This window comes from Babylonia areolata, chromosome 1 (genome assembly GCF_041734735.1).
Source record: "Babylonia areolata isolate BAREFJ2019XMU chromosome 1, ASM4173473v1, whole genome shotgun sequence".
Lineage (NCBI taxonomy): Eukaryota > Metazoa > Mollusca > Gastropoda > Neogastropoda > Buccinidae > Babylonia > Babylonia areolata.
In genome coordinates, this window is record NC_134876.1 from 79,767,704 (window position 1) to 79,788,564 (window position 20,861).

Here is a 20,861-nt window from a genome sequence, read left to right on the forward strand (position 1 = left end):
CACACATGCGTTGTTCTGCAGAAGCTTTCATCCCATTCAGCAGGAAGGCATCACATGGCATTAAAAAATGCTCATATGAATGGAAGGGAAAAAATATCACAAATCCCTTGCACCTGAGATATCTGTCAATTAAAGTTGATAAAAAAAAGTAGCAAGGAAATATCTAAAAAAAAACTGTTCTGGGTAGAAAATTTTAAAAAATGCAAAGTCAAATCCTTTTACCATTAATGCGCTGGAGTTTGTTAGTACAAACCAGATTTTTTTTTCCAGACTGGTTTATTTTCATCTCTGAAACATCCTATATTGAGCTAGTGACTTTTTTTTTTCTCAGTATATTTCATTATACTACACAGTTTTCAATATTACTTCAAAGTTAAGCACCTCAACAATTAAAAATGAGCTACTGTTATGATTCTGCAACAAAAAAATGAAGAAGAAAAGATAGTTTATAAATGAATTAATTCAAGAAATGGATATTAAAAAGCATTATAAGCAGGGTCCCACCAAAATATAAAATTGGTGGAATTATACATCACTCAAGGTAAACATGTCAGTTTTAAAAATAAATACACTCAACATGAAGTCTGAAGACATAAACGGGTTTTGTTTTGTATTCTTTTTTTTTCTTTTTCTTTTTTTTCTTTTTTGTTCGTTTTCTTTTTAATATATAGAAAGAAGTCTGGAGTGGAAGGCAAAAAGAAAATGACAGAAATAAAAAATGAACTATTGCAGAAAAAGCTAGCCATTGGCAGACAAAAAGGAAATTCCCTGATGCTATTTAAAACAGACAAAAAGGAAAATTCCCATGCTATTTAAAACAGAAAAAAAGGAAAATTCCCATGTCATTTAAAACTGTCTTCAACACATCCAGCATCCAAAGTGGACCAGGCAATGACAAGAGGCACACTTGCAGGCTGGTGTACACATGTAGTACACACACACACAAAAAAAAAATTGAACAGAATCACCATGCAGCAGTTCTTAATCTCAAGAAGAGTAAAGAAAGTGGAACAAAAAAAAAAAACAAAAAAAAACAAAAAAAAACTACACACACCAGAACTGACATTGCAATGATTTTGCACAGAATGTGAACATGCTTTGAATAAAGAAGCTCTAGACCATGGAACAAGCAAAAATACAAAAGTGTGCTTCAAATCAAGTGGCATTCTTGTCTACAATGATGAAATGAAACTAGAAACACACCCGCTTCACGCATGGTCAGCTTGACGGGTTCCATCATCAACGCCATGACATAACTGTGTCTAACTAGTTTACACTACAACTCAAGTGGTCAACCATTAGAAATGAAAAAATATATATACATTCATTTAAATATATATCTTATTTATATGTATATAGTAAAGGGGATAACACTACTGACAAAACAGAAGAATCTCATTAATGCTCACACAGAACTTCACCTTTCTTTGTCTCTCATTGCTCACCTTACACAACACACGAATTGCAACAGGACACAAGAAGACCTTAAGCAGTCCAATACCTCCTAGAGTCGATTGCTCACCTGTACCCTTGTAATGTCTATCATTTTCCTTTGTCAGAGTGGTCTTCTTTATCAGTCAATCATTTAACAGGAGATTTGCAGTGTTTTTAATCTCACTGATATAATGCACATCATGGGTCAAAACCCAATTACAAATGAAGCACTTAAACAAAATGATGTGAAATGACATCTAAGATTTTTTTTATAGCATAGATACAAATGAACACATTGGAGCAACAATGCTTGTACACCAAGAGAACAGACTTTCACACATTAAGGCAAGATAGCAGATATTTGCTCATTTCACATTATGTCAGAAAGAAAGCGATGGAAAGACATAGAAAATGTATGAGATGGCAGTGGAGTAGAAACTGTTCTTCAGACAATCAGATCTACAGTTTCTGCACTGATATGTTCTGTGGGACAGAAGGGTTTGGAGTTAACTGTTGGCTGGTAGAGATCATCAGATAAGACAGATCTTACGTGGCCATTCATACATAGGTTGAAAGTATTTCCCCCAATTTGTTTTTAGGCAGTTTTTTTCCCTTCTGTCTACCCTTTCCTTGGCATCCCTGTCAGTCTGTTCTTTTTATGTAATGTTTCTCTGCACCAAAGAGGCAATAGAAACATACTGAGAAAATAAAAAGTAAAAATGTATCACACACTCAACTCTAAGTAGTTTTGACAAACCTTAACAAATGTAAAGACATCACTCATGAGAGTAGATGTACATATTATACATTTTGACCAATCTTTTTTTTCTTCTAAAAAAAAAAAAAGAAAAAAAAAGACAACTAAAGTAAACCAGTCAAACAATACAATAAAATATATATATAAAACAAAACACACACACACAAATACTGACAGATTAACAAAAGATTTTTATTTCAAAATGTTTGGAATAAATCTGCATGTGATACTGTTTTGCAAATGCTTTTAGAATGATACTACACTGATAGTGCAAATCATTCCACTTCAGGTGCATATCCAGGAACAAAGATATCTTTTACCTCCATCCTGTACTCTTTAATCAAAATCACCTCACTTCCAAGGTAAATGCACAAATACTTTCCTGGAAGCATTTCGTAACCGCAATATAAATTGTACCACCACAAGAGCAGCAGAACAGTGACAACAACATGGACACATAAAGCAGAACAACGTGCCCTGACACAGTCTAACTTATCATTTATCATTGTTGCTATTGTACAGTTGACCACACTTGGCCATTACAGGACTGAAAACACTGTCGATGTTGATCCCGAAGAATTACACACACACACACACACACACCTGGAAAAGAAAATTAAACGCACGTACAATCATATTCATACACATTAACTTTGGACGCACCTTTGATATAGACTATTCTGTCAAAGTTTGCTAGAAGTAAAAAAAAAAAATTAAAAAAAAAGAAGACAACAACAACAAAAAAGCAACCTGAACACAATCATAAGTATACACAACATGCAAAACTATATATAACAGATACAATGTATACAAAACAACAAAATGTCAGCACACACTTACATGTTCAAGGAGCAAAAAGGAATAAACATAGTAAGAACGCCTGATTATCAAGTCCAAAAAAAGGACAAGAAAATATTCATGCCTTTTCAAAAAAAACACAAAAAAACAATATATAAGTGAACTGACCAGAAAGGCAGAGTATAAGAGAGGATACGGCACCAAAAAAACTCCCCCCCCCCCCCCACCAAAAAAAAAAGAAAAAAAAAAAAGGAGGGCCAGAAAAACAGAGAATGAAAGAAACGCAGGAAATTTCTACCACAGAATGTCCAGAAGGTCGGGATTGTATTTATACTAAAAGAGACCCTGGAATCCTCCCCCCACAGCAGTAGCCTGACCCACAAAGAAGTCTGCAAAAAACAGCTGCAGTCCACACAGCAGTTCCACCAACTAACTGCAGCACCAAAGATAAAACGATCAAATGTGACCACAAACAATGAAGGGGGAAAAAAAGAAGGCAGTAATGTATTTCTGCTCCATGAACACCTGTGTTAAAATAGCTACATACTGTACAAAACCAGCAGTACATACCATGTCACATCCAAAAACAGCACAGGGGAAAAACATGAGTAAGGATACACAGGCCCATAATATGCATATGCCAGTGTTTTAAATATCCAATTAATACCAGTACATAGGTGGGCCACAATTTCTTTAATATTGCCTGATAACAGCAAAGCAAAGCAAAGGAATGAAAACGAACGTAGTATCAAAATGAACATATAAAAAAATACTAGACTTTGATTTCCTTGCATAATACACAAGAGCAACAGCAACTTACACTCCCAAAATAAAGATCTGGTCAGAGAAAACACTGCATGGAAAAGATAAGGCTTCATCAATGAACACACACACACACAATTTATTTTACAGTTCATAACAGACACACAGAACATGAATTAATGAACACCAACTATAACAGTCCAGTCAGAGAACATCAACCATCAGAATGATCAGCAATTCAATGAACTATCAACAGTGCAATCAGTGAAAACCAACCATCTTCAGTCCAATCAATTAACATCAACCATCATCAGTCCAATCAATGAACATCAATCATTAACAGTCCTGAACACCAACCATCAACAGTGCAATCAATATGAATTACGTCCAACCATGTGACCCTGAATCCTGTCAACAATCACGCTACCAACAGCTTCAGCAGGCAATGAGAGAACACAGCAGCAGTCAAATAATGATTCACACAATCATAAATCAGATCAAGATGAACTCTTTCAACAATCAATAACATCAACAGGCTTGGCAGTCAAATGACTACAAACATGATCAGATATCCAACATGAACCTTGCCGCAAGTTTTTTTGTTTTTTTTTTACAAACAAGTATAACATAAATATAATAATGGGCCCTAAGCGCATATTTGATTAATCACAAACTGGTTTGAACAGTAAAGATGAACATATGTATATTTTCTCAAAAAACATTGTACTTTTACCTGGTGGACATGATGGATATCAGATGTATCAGTGTGTGCATGTGTTTGTGCCGGCATGCAAATGTGTGTATGCGCATTTGAGAGATTGAGAAAATGAGAAACAAACAGAAGAGAGGAAGAGAGCAAGAATGAGCCAGCACTGCTTAACATACACCGAATATGATAAAATACAGCATGTGTGTAGATGAGAGTATCATTCTTTCCAGACTACAGTGTTACAACTACTAAGTAAATCACTAAAAGAATTTCATAAACACAACAAATATTTGAAATGTTAAATCAAGAAAAAAGAGGAAGGGTTTCTTTGGGCGGCACTGATCCTGCAAAACGCCAGCCACATGAAGATTGATACAAATGAGGAATTTCAACACCGAATCCTACAAAGCACTATACTTAAGGATATATAAATAATAGCCCTCCACAAATAAAGGAACAGATCAGCACAACGGACTCAAGCGTTTGAAAGCCTTTAACCCCTTCAGTGCCAGACAATTTTGCACACAAAAAAAAGAAGAAAAGTGCTCTCCCCTTGTCAGGGAATTCTGAGAATTCTGGGGGAAAAATGTTTTTCCTTAAATTCTAGCACAAAGAGTGAAGGAAACACAGAATGACACTGAATGTTTTTTGTGAAGGAAAATGAATGCTGATTCTGAATCTGGGCTTCTTTCCCAATTATTTTGATTGTTGATAACTATTCAGGCATTTCAAAGTGAATATAATACTTTTCGTGCTCAATTAATCCAAACACATCAAACTAACTGTTCAGAGTATGTTTAAGTTTACTGAACCAAATTCTGATAAAAGAAAAAATCTGAATAGATGCAGGATGTCAGAGGACATATATATATATATATGCACTGAGGAAGCACTTTGTTTAGGATGTCAGCTGACATCTTATAGGCAGTGAACAGATTAAACATTGCCTTAAGACTTCTTTCCTTTATTCATCCTTTTTGGTATGATATTCCTGTTAACTGAATATCAAACAGACACAAAGAGAAGGAATGTGAAACACAATAAAACGATACTAAATACTCAAACTAAATGCAGAAAAAAAGTAGGCAATATATTCCAAACTGTACATTTCAGTAGCCTTTATCAGACAAATGATGTTATCTCTGCAATCCAATGCTATGGCCACCAACTGACTGAGACGAATATTACCTGTCCATTAGCAAGACTTAGCACAACAACAAAAAAAAAACTATAAAAAATACACAAACATCTGAATCATAGATGAAAAGTAATACCCACACTTGTTAAACACAAAAATTCTTTGGGAAACAAAAATTTTTATACTGCTCAGAATAAAAATTAAAAAATAGAAGCAGAACAGCATGTCACTACTGATTCAAAAATGCAAACATCTTTTTACCTTGGAAAGGGCTTTTCCATTTTCGCCTCAGAATCATTTGTGATTCTGATAGCTCTGGATTTCTTTTCTTCTATTCATCTTGCTAAATGTAACAAGGTTGTTTTTTTTCTTATGCAGAAACCTAGGGTTGGCTCTCACAGCCTGATCAGTGTGTAGGGTTTATGTGATAGTCAGGCATCCGCTGCTATTTTTTCTTCTTTTTTTTTTTTAACAGTAGACGTGGTGTAGCAAATATGAATACGCCTGCATGCTTTGACAACTTGAAATTGAAACTGAAACTAAATGTACACTGTAGTTTGTGTTGACTCTAAGTAAGTGCAACTTGCAATGCAACACTGGGAGCACCTAGAAAGGTAATGGTGCAGTAAATTTGGAAGTTTCATTCAACCATGGTTTGGTAGTTTTGAACATACACTGGAGTTTCCCAAATCTGTCATTTGATTGTAGGATTTTGCATTAATCTTTTCTTTTTTTTCAAGGGGTATAATTTATACATACAGGAACTTCCATGAGGACTGAAAATCAAAGTTAGGACAGACCATGTTATTGCCTTTATAAAAAAAAAGAAAAAAAAAAGGGGGTTGAACTTCACAATTACTGTGGCATTTTGTTCCCTCTCATCTACATATCTAACTGGCCTAAAATCTTCTTCGTTTCAAATACCAGCGGAGCACATATGCACAAGAGCATCTTTTTGGTTAAAAATGAAGGTGATCTTATCTTATGCTACTGTATGTGCTGCCAGGTGAGTGACAAACAAACAGACCTGGTGGAATCTGGTGAACAGTTCAGTGCGGTGCCCCAACGACTCTTCACAGAGTAAAGGGGGATGAATGAATGATGAATGATATGGATACTTATATAGCGCCTATCCTCAGTCAGAGAACAAGCTCTATGCACTTTACAAACACAGGGTCCTTTGCACAACAGGCTGCCTACCTGGGTAGAGCCGACTGACGGCTGCCATTGGGCGCTAATCGTTCATTTCTTGTTGTTCAATCAGATTTCAGGCATGCACACATACACTCTCAGACAGACATGTAACATTTTACCTGTATGACCATTTTATTTATTCCCCTATGCAGGCAGCCATAGTCAGTTTTCTGGGTGTGCCTGCTGGGTATGTTGTCTTTATAATCCACCAAACGCTGACATGGATTACAGGATCTTTAACATGCTTACTTGATCATCTTCATGCGTATACACACGAAGGGGGTTCAGGCACAAGCAGGTCTGCACATATGCTGACCTCGGAAATTAGAAAAATCTCTCACCCTTTACTCACCAGGCGCCGTTACCAAGATTCAAACCCCTTTACTCACCAGGCGCCGTTACCAAGATTCAAACCCGAGACCCGCAGATTAAAAGTCCAATGCTTTAACCACTCAGCTATCCCACCCAGGAGAAGATGTGCTGCCATGTTCACTCTACTTCAAACTAATGTGTCTTTCACAGTGGCTCACTGAGCAAGCTATACTGTTGTTTCTTTCATGCGGGTCACATCTTACAGATGAACATATGTGAAGAATGGTAATGTGAAGGTGACAATACAAAATGTGCGGTTTGTGCGATCTCTGTGATGTGTGTGTTCTTGTCTGGGTATGTTGTAAGATTGCACTGGCTCTTAGTGCTGTAGCCTTGGGAGTTAGTTGGCCTTTGGGGACCATCCTAACGCCGACCGTCCTAAAGCCCTCTTGGCAGAAAGAGTAGGGATGTTACCTGGGCACAACTCTCTCCACTATAATCAAATTATAGCCCAAATGATCGGGACAGCAGTTGCCTCCTCTGCTGTTCTGATGGTCATAGTCCGACACAACTGACTATCATATATATGTGGTTGGGACATGAAAGGCAAGGCAGGCAGGAGGGAATAGGAACTGATGACTAATCTTGTGTGAAACATAATGCCAAAAAATACTGCTTTGATGGGTTTCTCTTAACTGCTGTTATTTCAGCACTGAGGAACATTTAGCAATGCTAAACAATCGAAAGGGTAACAACAACAAAAATAAAGTCTGAATTACTAAGAATGTCTTCACTTGTACAGACTAGTTTGTTTCTATAAACCAGATAACAGACATGAAATAATGATGTAAAAAAAAAAAAAATTATTGGTACAACTCACATAAAAGATAGTACCTAATTTTTTTTTTTAAATCACACTATGATCATTCAAAATCTTACCCCTGAAATACACTTTAACACACTAAAATGTATATCAAAGTTACCTTAGTCAAACTAGGTAAAAAAACAGCCAGCAGTATATTCCTGACATGATTTTAAACAACAGCAAAAAACAAAAAACCCTGACAAGAGGTAAAAATAATAAAACAATGTTGATGATTTTTTCTGGACGAAATACATTTTTGGCAGCTTAAAAAAAACAAAAAAACAGCAACAACCAGTAATGTGCAAAGCAGCCACACAGTACACAAAAGAAATGCGCAACCAGGTTAACTCTGACTGAACACGCCCTGCAAGACCACAATCCTGACAGCAGTCCATGTTTAACGTATCTCTCAGCACAGGAGTGAGTGACTGATGGAATCAGGACATGGGGCTGCAAGGCAAGAAGAACCGACCACAGGCAGGCCACCTTGCTGCTATAACGCAGTGAACTCTGTCTTGTTTCCTTGAAACAGCTCCCAGTAGTCAGGGGGGTCCGTGGTTTGCCCCACTGGCTTGCTCAGCTTCTCCTGACCCGATATCGTGATGGGCGTCTCCTGAAATTTGACACAAGGGTCAGGTGTTCCTCATTCTCATTTTTGATGATGATGATTATGATGATATGGATACAGAGTTAATACAGCGCCTATCCTCAGTCAGAGACCAAGCTCTAAGTGCTTTACAAACGCAGGGTCACTTGCACAACAGGCTGCCCATGCTCATGCCCACACACACTTACTTTATCACACTCCTTGGTTTCCTCCCTTTAGCAATCAAACTTATTCTGTTTCTTTTCTCATGAAATTGCCAATCAATCAAATATTGGTTTTATTTTACTGGGTCCAAGAACCAGGCACAGTACTAAAGTCTATAAATCCTAAGCCAGTAAGCTGACAGATCAAGCCTGAAATAAACTCACATATATCTCCACATACTAGTAACGTGTGTGTGGAGGGTGAGGAAGGTGGGAGGTGACTTTTTTTTCCCTTTATTTTTTTGGGGGGGTGTGGGGCTTGCTTTTATACTGAATGAAATATTTCACTGTTCCGCTTGAAATCTGTATGATCGCAGACTTCACCACTCTTCATCTCTCTACTGGAGATAATAAAACAATTCTGATTCTAATACTGCAAGGAAAAGCACCTAGTCCAGTGTTAAATGACCACTGACTGACAACTATTTCTGCAAGCAAATGATCTCACCACATGGAACGTGATCAACTCTGCCAAAGACTTGTGGACCAGCTGGTCTATTCCAATGAACTGGTAGCCCTCGTCTGTGGTGTCTATCAAGAAATGTTTGCAGCGGTTCTGCTCTTGGTAGGAGATGGTGTAACCCCACACTCGCTCACTGACGCGCACCAAGAACGCTCCCGTTCCTTTCTCCGCCAGCAGTTTCTCTGCTTCTGTGCGGTTGATCACACCTGACAAAAACACAGAAATATATCATTTATATAAGAAAAAAGATAAAAAGATAATAATAATAAATAATAACATTTTTAGGAAAGAAAAAAGTCACCTGCAAAATCAAGGCCACCTGTCTGCCTCATACTTTTGTCCCCATCAACTCACTGCATCAGGTTCAACATGCACTTTGCTCTGAGACTTCATCAAATTTTACATCAAGACACCATCTGGTGTAATAAGCACTTTACTTCGAGACATCATTTTGTGTGATGAGCACTTTACATTGAGACACCATGTAGAGTGATTAGCACTTTACTCTGAGCCATCATCTGGTGTGATTAGCACTTTACATTGAGACATCATGTGGTGTGATTAGCACTTTACATTGAGACATCATGTGGTGTGATTAGCACTTTACTCTGAACCATCATGTGGTGTGATTAGCACTTTACAATGAGACATCATCTGGTGTGATTAGCACTTTACATTGAGACATCATGTGGTGTGATGAGCACTTTACACTGAGGCATCATGTGGTGTTATGAGCACTTTATATTGAGACATCATGTGGTGTGTTTACCACTTTATATTGAGACATCATGTGGTGTGATGAGCGCTTTATACTGAGACATCATGTGGTGTGATTAGCACTTTACACTCAGCCATCATCTGGTGGGATTAGCACTTTACACTGAGACATCATCTGGTGTGATTAGCACTTTACATTGAGACATCATGTGGTGTGATTAGCACTTTACATTGAGCCATCATCTGGTGTGATTAGCACTTTACACTGAGACATCATGTGGTGTGATTAGCACTTTACACTGAGACATCATCTGGTGTGATTAGCACTTTACACTCAGCCATCATCTGGTGGGATTAGCACTTTACACTGAGACATCATCTGGTGTGATCAGCACTTTACATTGAGACATCATGTGGTGTGCTTAGCACTTTATACTGAGACATCATCTGGTGTGATTAGCACTTTACATTGAGAAATCATCTGGTGTGATTAGCACTTTACATTGAGACATCATGTGGTGTGATTAGCACTTTACATTGAGACATCATCTGGTGTGATTAGCACTTTACACTGAGACATCATCTAGTGTGATGAGCACTTCACATTGAGACATCATGTGGTGTGATTAGCACTTTACACTGAGACATCATCTGGTGTGATTAGCACTTTACATTGAGACATCATGTGGTGTGATTAGCACTTTACACTGAGACATCATCTGGTGTGATTAGCACTTTACATTGAGACATCATCTGGTGTGATTAGCACTTTACACTGAGACATCATCTGGTGTGATGAGCACTTCACATTGAGACATCATGTGGTGTGATTAGCACTTTACACTCAGCCATCATCTGGTGTGATTAGCACTTTACATTGAGACACCATCTGGTGTGATGAGCACTTTACATTGAGACATCATGTGGTGTGATTAGCACTTTACATTGAGACATCATGTGGTGTGATTAGCACTTTACACTCAGCCATCATCTAGTGTGATTAGCACTTTACTCTGAGCCATCATCTGGTGTTATTAACACTTTACACTGAGCCATCATCTGGTGTGATTAGCACTTTACTCTGAGCCATCATCTGGTGTGATTAACACTTTACACTGAGCCATCATCTGGTGTGATTAACACTTTACACTGAGCCATTATCTGGGGTGATAAGCATATTACACTGAGACATGCATGATTAGCACTTTACACTGACGTCATCATGTGTGATAAGCACTTTATATTGAGACATCATCTGGTATGATAAGCACTTTACACTGAGACATCGCCTGGGGTAATAATTACTTTACAATGAGACATCATCTGCTATAATAAATACTTTACACTGACATCATCTGATGTAATAAGTACTTTACACAAAGAAACAAGCACTTTACTCTCAAACACAATCGGGTATAATAAGCACTTTACACTGAGACATCATCTCATGTAATTCACACTTCAAACTTCACAGGTTTTTGTTACCCACTTGGTCGTATATGCCCACATAGGTATGGTTTAACTTACGAGTCTTCATATTAAAATATATATGAAAAGTGTTTCATATCAATTTACTTTAACCAAATGCACATTCATTCAAACATGTTCAGGTGTAAACATGCAGGCATGCATGCGCGCACACACCCACACACAGATTGTATACAAACATCACACACACACATTTTCACGCATGCACACACAAACACAGACAACACACTGTCTTACCATGGAACCACTCAGCAACTTTCCCTGTGTCAGGATCCAGGCCTGAGCCCTTCTCTTTCTCCTCCTTCACAAACCAGTCGATGACCATGGCACGATTGCGGGGGCGCAGGGGCCTGGGCTTGCCTTTACTGCCTTTCACTGACGCCTGATTGTTCACTCTCCTGATATCCACAGCACACAGTCTTCAGACACAGTTACTGTTTGAGCGAGTTGCTTAATTAAGCCTCAGCGCACATGCTCACACAATCACACAAGACAGAGGCACACTAAACAATCCACAAGAGAGCAACAAGAAACCCAGACATCAGTGAGCACTGTTTGAAAATCAATGAAACACAAAGCAACTGTCCATGATTAAGGTAACAAAGAAATGTGCAAGAGTGGAGGTGAAAAAAGACCCCAGAAAGACACACACAAAAAAGCAACTCCACTGAAAAACACACAGACATACACAACACACACATTCATAAACACAGTGACTCAAACACACACACACAAACATATACAACACACACCTACATGCAACCCAAAAATATGCATACAGAAGATACTGAAATATTTTGTGCATATTATTGCTGAGAAATAAATGGATTTAACAAAAAAAACCTAACAAAAAGATCTCATTCTTCAATGCGTGTGAACACAAGCAAGTCTTAACAGGCAGTTTATCAACTTTAAGTGCATTCTTACAAGCAAGCAAACATATGAGAGTCAGATAGAGTAATGACTGTAATAATTATCATCATACAGTCTGTAAATATACTGAATGAGGCTCAATGAGAGAACGTCTGTGGTATGGAGGGGAACAGCATTGAGAGGAGCAAACATCTATTTATCATCACAGCCTTCACTGCTTTCTAATGACACCTTGATGATTGTCTTTTGTACATGTGTTCTTATTCCTGCTGTTATATGTCTGTGAGTGCAAAGGCATAAGGACTTCAAAAGACAATGCAAAGACATGTCTGTTAGTGCGAAGTTATATGAACTTAAAAACAGGAGTCTGTATTAGTGGGTCACGGTAAAGTATGTGTAGTTGAAAACACAATTCAAACACATTAAAAACAGGCCAAACGCAGACATATGCCTAAACGTGTTCCTGGTTTAGTGATCCATAACTTCCAATGCCATATAAAAACAAAATGTGAACAAAGGAATCAAGAACAACGATATCCACCTCTTGAGCACAATTTTCAAGACACAACTCTATTTCAGTTACTCACTTTGGTGGAATGGGAGGTTTATTCTGTGAAGAAGCTGCAGGACTGCTGAAAGCTTTCGCAGTCTGGATGACTTGACTAGCTCGTCGTAAGGACTCTTTGTACTCAATACGTGCCCTGCGTGCCACGTTCCGCATCTCTTCCTCTGCTTCTTTGGCTTTGTCCTCTGAAACAGTCCAACAGTTTGATTGATTGATTGATATGGATACTTATATAGCGCCTATCCTCGTTAAGAGACCAAGCTCTAAGCACTTTGCAAACACAGGGTTATTTGCACAACGGACTGCCTACCTGGGTAGAGCCGACTGATAGCTACCACTGGGCGCTCATCATTCGTTTCATGTGTCATTCAATCAGATTTCATGCATGCACACATACACACTCAGACAGTCATGTAACATTTTACGTGTATGACCGTTTTGTTTATTTACCCCACCATGTATGCAGCCATACTCCATTTTCGGGGGTGTGCATGCTGGGTATGTTCCTGTTTCCACAACCCACCGAATGCTGACATGGATTACAGGACCTTTAACGTGCATATTTGATCTTCTACATGCGTATACACACGAAAGAGGTTCAGGCACTAGCAGGTCTGCACATATGTTGACCTGGGAAATCAGAAAAATCTCCACCCTTTACCCACCAGGCGCCACCGAGATTCGAACCCAGGACCCTCAGACTGAAAGTCCCAATGCTTTAACCATTTGGCTATTGCGCCCATCAATACATGGAATTATAGCTGTCCTCTGAAACAGTCCTACAGTGTGTCACACATGGTATGATAGCTGTCCTCTGAAACAGTCCAACAGCATGTCACACATGGTATGATAGCTGTCCTCTGAAACAGTCCAACAGTGTGTCACACATGGTATGATAGCTGTCCTCTGAAACAGTCCAACAGCATGTCACACATGGTATGATAGCTGTCCTCTGAAACAGTCCAACAGTGTGTCACACATGGTATGATAGCTGTCCTCTGAAACAGTCCAACAGTGTGTCACACATGGTATGATAGCTGTCCTCTGAAACAGTCCAACAGTGTGTCACACATGGTATGATAGCTGTCCTCTGAAACAGTCCAACAGTGTGTCACATATATGGAATAATAGCTGCCCTCTGAAACAGTCCAACAGTGTGTCACACATGGAATAATAGCTGTCCTCTGAAACAGTCCAACACTGTGTCACATACATGGAATATTAGCTTTCCTCTGAAATAGTCCAACAGTGTGTCGAACAGGATACACAAAAAACAAGAGGAAAATTATGAACCCACTTGGGAGAGGAGAAGTTGTGTATTTCAACTCGTAGAGTCTTCAAAGCATGTGTGTCACATATATGGAATATTAGCTGTCCTCTAAAACAGTCAAACAGTGTGTCACATATAGAATAACAGCTGTCTGCTGTAGCAGTCATACAAAGTGTCACACATGGAATAATAGCTGTCCTCTGAAATCGGTCCAACAGTGTGTCACACCACAAACAGAATATTATCTGCTCACTGAAACAGATTAACAGTTTGTCACACATGGAGTAATAGCTGTCCTCTGAAACAGTCCAACAGTGTGTCACATAAATACAATATTAGCTGTCCTCTGAAACAGTCCAACAGTGTGTCACTCACAGAATATTAGCTGTCCTCTGAAACAGTCCAACAGTGTGTCACACATAGAATATTAGCTGTCCTCTGAAACAGTCCAACAGTCTGTCACATATATGGAATATCAGCTGTCCTCTGAAACAGTACTGTATTTGTATTTGTATTTCTTTTTATCACATCAGATTTCTCTGTGTGAAACAGTCCAACAGTGTGTCACATATACGGAATATCAGCTGTCCTCTGAAACAGTCCAACACTATACCATATCTGCTAGGCAGATGCCTGATCAGCAGCAGCATCCAGTGCGCACAGTCAGGCCTTGAGTGCATGCACATATATTTTGAAACAGTCCAGCAATGAGTTATGTCTGGAATGATATCTGGCCTCTGAAACAGTCCAATACTTTTGTCAAATAAAATAGTCCAATAATCTGACCTGTTAAATCTAAAGTGGTATTTGTCATCAGGATGAAAAATAGGATGTACAATCTAATAAAACTGTTCACTAATCATGTCTAAAACAACACCCCACCCCAAAAATAGATGAGACTTTCTTGAACACAAACAGATAAACCGATAGGTAAGAGTATCAACACAGAAAATGGCAAAGAAACAATAGTGGGGGCAAAAAAAAAAAGCAAAAAAAAAAGCAGAAATACGAGAATGAGAGAAAATAACAAACTTCCAACACACAAATTTCCTGAAAGTGGGAACATCATTCTTAAAACAAAAAGCCCCCCAGTATCATCACAGGGGACTGTTAGACAGTCAAGCACAACCACAAATGGAGATAAAGATAAAATCCGACTTTGAGACTGACCCATGCCATATGATACACAGACAGGGATGCAAAACAGGCTCAGACATCACCAAGGAACTTGAGAAGCTGTCACCTAGTGGTGATGTCGAAGTGGGTTTCCATGAGTTCAAGTCCCTAATACAGACTGCCATCTTTACTCCCACTTCCACTAAACCTTGAGCTGTGATCTGGGACTTGTCATTCTGACGAGATGACAAATCAAAATCTCATGCAGCATGCATTTAGCACATGTAACAACCGAGAGGGTTGTCTCTGGTGAGAGTCTGTAGAACAATTCACTTTGATAGTATGACAAATACACTTGCAGACAGAAAAAACAGCAGCAAAAAAAGGGGGGCGGGGGTGGGGGGGGAGCACTGCACTTTGGTTAAGCACTCTCCCCAGGAAAACCAGCCGGAATTTCACACAGAGAAATTTGTTGTGACAAAATGTAACACAATGCAATACAACACAATTAAATACAACACAATACAATATTGTATTGCGTTGTATTTCTCTTTTTGTCACAACAGATTTCACTGTGTGAAATTCGGGCTGCTCTCCCCAGGGAGAGCGCGTCGCTACACTACAGCGCTACCCTTTTTTTTTGTATTTTTTCCTGCGTGCAGTTTTATTTGTTTTTCCTATTGAAGTGGATTTTTCTACAGAATTTTGCCAGGAACAACACTTTTGTTGCCATGGGTTCTATTACATGAGCTAAGTGCATGCTGCAAACGGGACCTCAGTTTGTCATCTCATCCGAATGACTAGCATCCAGACCACCACTCAAGGTCTAGTGGAGGGGGAGAAAATATTGGTGGCTGAGCCATGATTCGAACTAGCGCACTCGATTCTCTCGCTTCCTAGGTGGACGCGTTACTTCTAGGCCATCACTCCACTGTACAATATTATATTCGACACAACACAATATAGTGTAACACAACACAATACAATACAATGCAATGCCATGTCATGCAATACAACACATCACAGTACAGTACAGTTGAGTACAGTACATGACAACACGACACAATGCATCACAACGCAGTACAGTACAGTTCAGTTCAGTACAGTACAAGACAACACAACACAACGCAATACAACACAATGCAGTACAGTTCTGTTCAGTACAGTACAGGACAACACAACACAATGCAACACAACACAGTACAGTACAGTTCAGTACAGTGCAGGACAACACAACATACTGCAACACAACACAGTACAGTTCTGTACAATACAATGCATTGCATACTGTACAGTTCAGTACAGTACAGCACAGCACAGCACAGCGCAACATAACACAAACAGCTAACCATTCAAAACAACACAAAACAACACAGCTGACCATTAAACGCAGCACAACACAAGGCAACACAATGCAACACAGCTGACCTTTCAACACAATGCAACACAACACAGTACAGCACAACACAACTGACCATTCAACACAACACAACACAGCTGACCATCCAACACAATGCAACACAACACAGTACAGCACAACACACAACACAGCTGACAATTCAACACAACACAGCTGACTATTCGACACAACACAACACAACACAGCAGACCATTCCGCACAACACAGCTGACAATTCAACCAACATAGCTGACAATTTGACACAACACAACACAACACAGCTGACAAATTCAACAAACACTGCTGACAATTCAACACAACACTGCTGACATTTCAACACAACACAGCTGACCATTCAACACAACACAGCTGACAATTCGACCCAACACAATACAACACAGCTGACAAATCAACACAACACTGCTGACCATTCAACACAATACAACACAGCTGACCATTCAACACAAGACAGCTGACCATTCAACACAACATAATACAACACTGCTGACCGTTCAACACAACACAGCTGACCATTCAACACAACACAGCTGACCATTCAACACAACACAGCTGACCATTCAACACAATACAGCTGACCATTCAACACAATACAGCTGACCATTCAACACAACATAACACAACACTGCTGACCGTTCAACACAACACAGCTGACCATTCAACACAATACAGCTGACTATTCAACACAACACTGCTGATCATTCAACACAACATAATACAACACAGCTGACCATTCAACACAATACAGCTGACCATTCAACACAACATAACACAACACTTCTGACCATTCAACACAACACAGCTGACCATTCAACACAATACAGCTGACCATTCAACACAACATAACACAACACTGCTGACCATTCAACACAACACAGCTGACAATTTGACACAACACAGCTGACAAATCAACACAACACAGCTGACAATTCAACAAACACTGCTGACAATTCAACACAACACTGCTGACCATTCAACACAAGACAGCAGACAATTCGACACAACACAATACAACACAGCTGACCATTCAACACAACACAGCTGACCATTCAACACAACATAATACAACACAGCTGACCATTCAACACAACATAATACACAATACAGCTGACCATTTAACACAACACTGCTGACCATTCAACACAAAATAATACTGACCATTTGACACACAGCTGACAATTTGACACAACACAACACAACTGACAAATCAACACAACACAGCTGACAATTCAACAAACACGGCTGACAATTTAGTACAACACTGCTGACCATTCAACGCAACACAGCTGACCATTTAACACAAGACAGCTGACAATTCGAAACAACACAATACAACACAGCTGACCATTCAACACAACACAATACAACACGGCTGACAATTCAACACAACATAATACAACACAGCTGACCATTCAACACAATACAACACGGCTGACAATTCAACACAACACAGCTGACCATTCAACACAACATAATACAACACAGCTGACCATTCAACCAACATAATACAACACAGCTGACCATTCAACACAACACAGCTGACAATTCAACACAACATAATACAACACAGCTGACCATTTAACACAACACAATACAACACTGCTGACAATTCAACACAACATAATACAACACTGCTGACCTTTCAACACAACACAATACAACACGGCTGACAATTCAACACAGCTGACAATTCTACACAACATAATACAACACAACTGACCATTCAACACAACATAATACAACACAGCTGACCATTCAACACAACATAACACAACACAGCTGACCATTCAACACAACATAATACAACACAGCTGACCATTCAACACAACATAATACAACGCAGCTGACCATTCAACACAACATAATACAACACAGCTGACCATTCAACATAACATAATACAACACAGCTGACCATTCAACACAACACAGCTGACCATTCAACATAACATAATACAACACAGCTGACCATTCAACACAACATAATACAACACTGCTGACCATTCAACACAACATAATACAACACGGCTGACCATTCAATACAACACTGCTGATCATTCAACACAACATAATACAACACAGCTGACCATTCAACACAACACGGCTGACCATTCAACACAACATAATACAACACGGCTGACCATTCAACACAACACTGCTGACCATTCATCTTCCAGGACTCCTCCACCTCCTTACTGCCCTCCTCCACCTGCTTCTCCAGCTCCACTCTGTGGGTTTTCCACTTCACGTAGATCTCCTTACTGCGACGGTTTTTCTCCGTCTCCATCACCTCCATCGACCTACGCCGCAAACGTTTCTGCTCATCCTGCAACCAACAAAATACATCTTAAAAAAATATTGTTACATGAAAAAAAAATTTTTCAAACCATACAAATAAACAATATGATGTGTGCCACCCAATGTTGTTAATCTTTTCTTTTATTTACGAATTATTGGGTGAGACAGGACTGAGGGGGGTGTCGGGGAGGGCATAAAAGATGAGAGTGGGAGATGAAATTGACTTGCACACCCATGCCAAAGTTTTTCCACTATGCTGGAAATCGTCTTGTTGACAATCTCACAATACACAGGAAAAAATCCAACTTTTTTTTTTTCTTCTTTTTAAACAGTTTACAACTAAAAACCTGTCAACACTGCTGTCAAAAGAAAAAGAACAATATTCTGATTTTATTCCCACAACTGAAACTCTTTATTCTTGATCGTGGTTTTTGATTTGTCTGTGTACAAGCAATTCTTTCCTCTTCCCCGCTCTGTGTGTGTATGTTTGTGTGAGTGGTGTGGCTTGGTGTGGTGTGGTGTGTGTGTGCGTGTATGTGTGCGTGTGTGTGTGTAGTGTTGTGATTCTGGTTCTGGTTGTGGTGTGGTGTGGTGTGGTGTGGTGTGGTGTGTGTGTGTGTGTGTGTGTGCTCACGCGCGCGTGCATGTAGTGTTGTGATTCTGGTTCTGGTTGTGGTTGTGGTGTGGTGTGGTGTGGAGTTGTGGTTCTGGTTGTTGTGGTGGTGTTGTGTGTGTGTGTGTGTATGTGTGTGTGTGTGTGTGTGCGCACGTGCGTGTGTGTGTGTGCATGTGTGTGTGTGTCCATGGTGCTCGAATTACATTATCAGGGCTTATTTCTGTTTGGTACATCAATGAACACAGACTCAGACTCAAATTCACACTAGGACAAATTTTAACAAAGAAGGTGTGTCGAAAAGGTGATGCTTGGGCCACACACAAGTTCATTTACAAAAATACCCTAATCTGCTACTGAATCTCTTCCAGAAATTCTCACCACCTATCAATTCCATCTCTGGTGGGTATTTCTGGCACAAGATGGGCCAGAGATTTCGTTTCTTGAATTTAGCAGTGTCTGGAAACATAATTCTGTTTTTCTGCTGACAGTTTATGTTTGGTTTTCATATCCGCATATGTGACAGTAATACTACACACAGTAAATGCATTATGCCAGCATTTCATGTGTGTTAGCATATGCAATAGTAATACTATACAATGTAACTGGATTCAGCTGAAAGCTGGATCTGCATGTTCATGCAAACTTAATCATTCAAGTGAGTAATCTAAGTGTGTGTACACAAAAATCTGTGTATTCTCCAACATACTCAGCTTTTTTGTGTTTCTTATCTATTGCCTTTATGCTGAGCTCCTGAGGACGTTTGTTCTATAACGCATTCTCTATCTTTTTTGTTTGTTTGTTCTATACTTTTACTCTTTCTCCTGGAGAGGTTTCTGTTCTCTAGCACTTTCTGTTCTCTAGCACTTACAGTTTCTGTTCCACATGAAACTGAGCTCCCGGATATGTTTCTGTTCTACAACACACTGATCTGTTCTATCATTATAACACTTACACTGAGCTCCTTAAGACGTTGCTGTTCTCGCTGTTCATACTGATGTCTCAGCTGTGCAATCTTGGCCAGCTCATCCTTGGCCTTGGTGCTGGATTTGCTCAACTCCTCTGTCTGTCTGTTGTACACATGCACCATCAGTCATGGTGTGAACAGTGCATCAACTATCATAACTGTTCAGGTTACTTTTCCCCCCCGTTTTTGATACAGACATTAAACAAGAACATTCCACATGACCATGCACATGCAAGCCCATACATTAGCACATTCAACTGAAACAGACAATTCTTACAACAGTTATTTGCTTAAAATA

The 20,861-nt window shown here is 39.3% G+C and overlaps 1 protein-coding gene across 2 annotated transcripts in view; it reads right to left on the reverse strand.

Moving 5' to 3' along the window:
* Window positions 1-6,354: 6,354 nt before the first annotated feature.
* Window positions 6,355-20,861, reverse strand: part of LOC143287925 (SH2 domain-containing protein 4B-like) — a 33,470-nt gene continuing 18,963 nt past the window's right edge. For both annotated transcript variants that reach the window (XM_076596177.1, XM_076596170.1), the window contains 6 exons: window positions 20,552-20,666; window positions 18,849-19,011; window positions 12,908-13,070; window positions 11,685-11,845; window positions 9,228-9,448; window positions 6,355-8,582 (listed from right to left, as the gene is read on the reverse strand). In XM_076596177.1, the coding sequence (XP_076452292.1) occupies window positions 8,463-8,582; window positions 9,228-9,448; window positions 11,685-11,845; window positions 12,908-13,070; window positions 18,849-19,011; window positions 20,552-20,666 (943 nt within the window). In that variant the 3' untranslated portion in view covers window positions 6,355-8,462. The remainder of the gene's footprint in view (window positions 8,583-9,227; window positions 9,449-11,684; window positions 11,846-12,907; window positions 13,071-18,848; window positions 19,012-20,551; window positions 20,667-20,861) is intronic.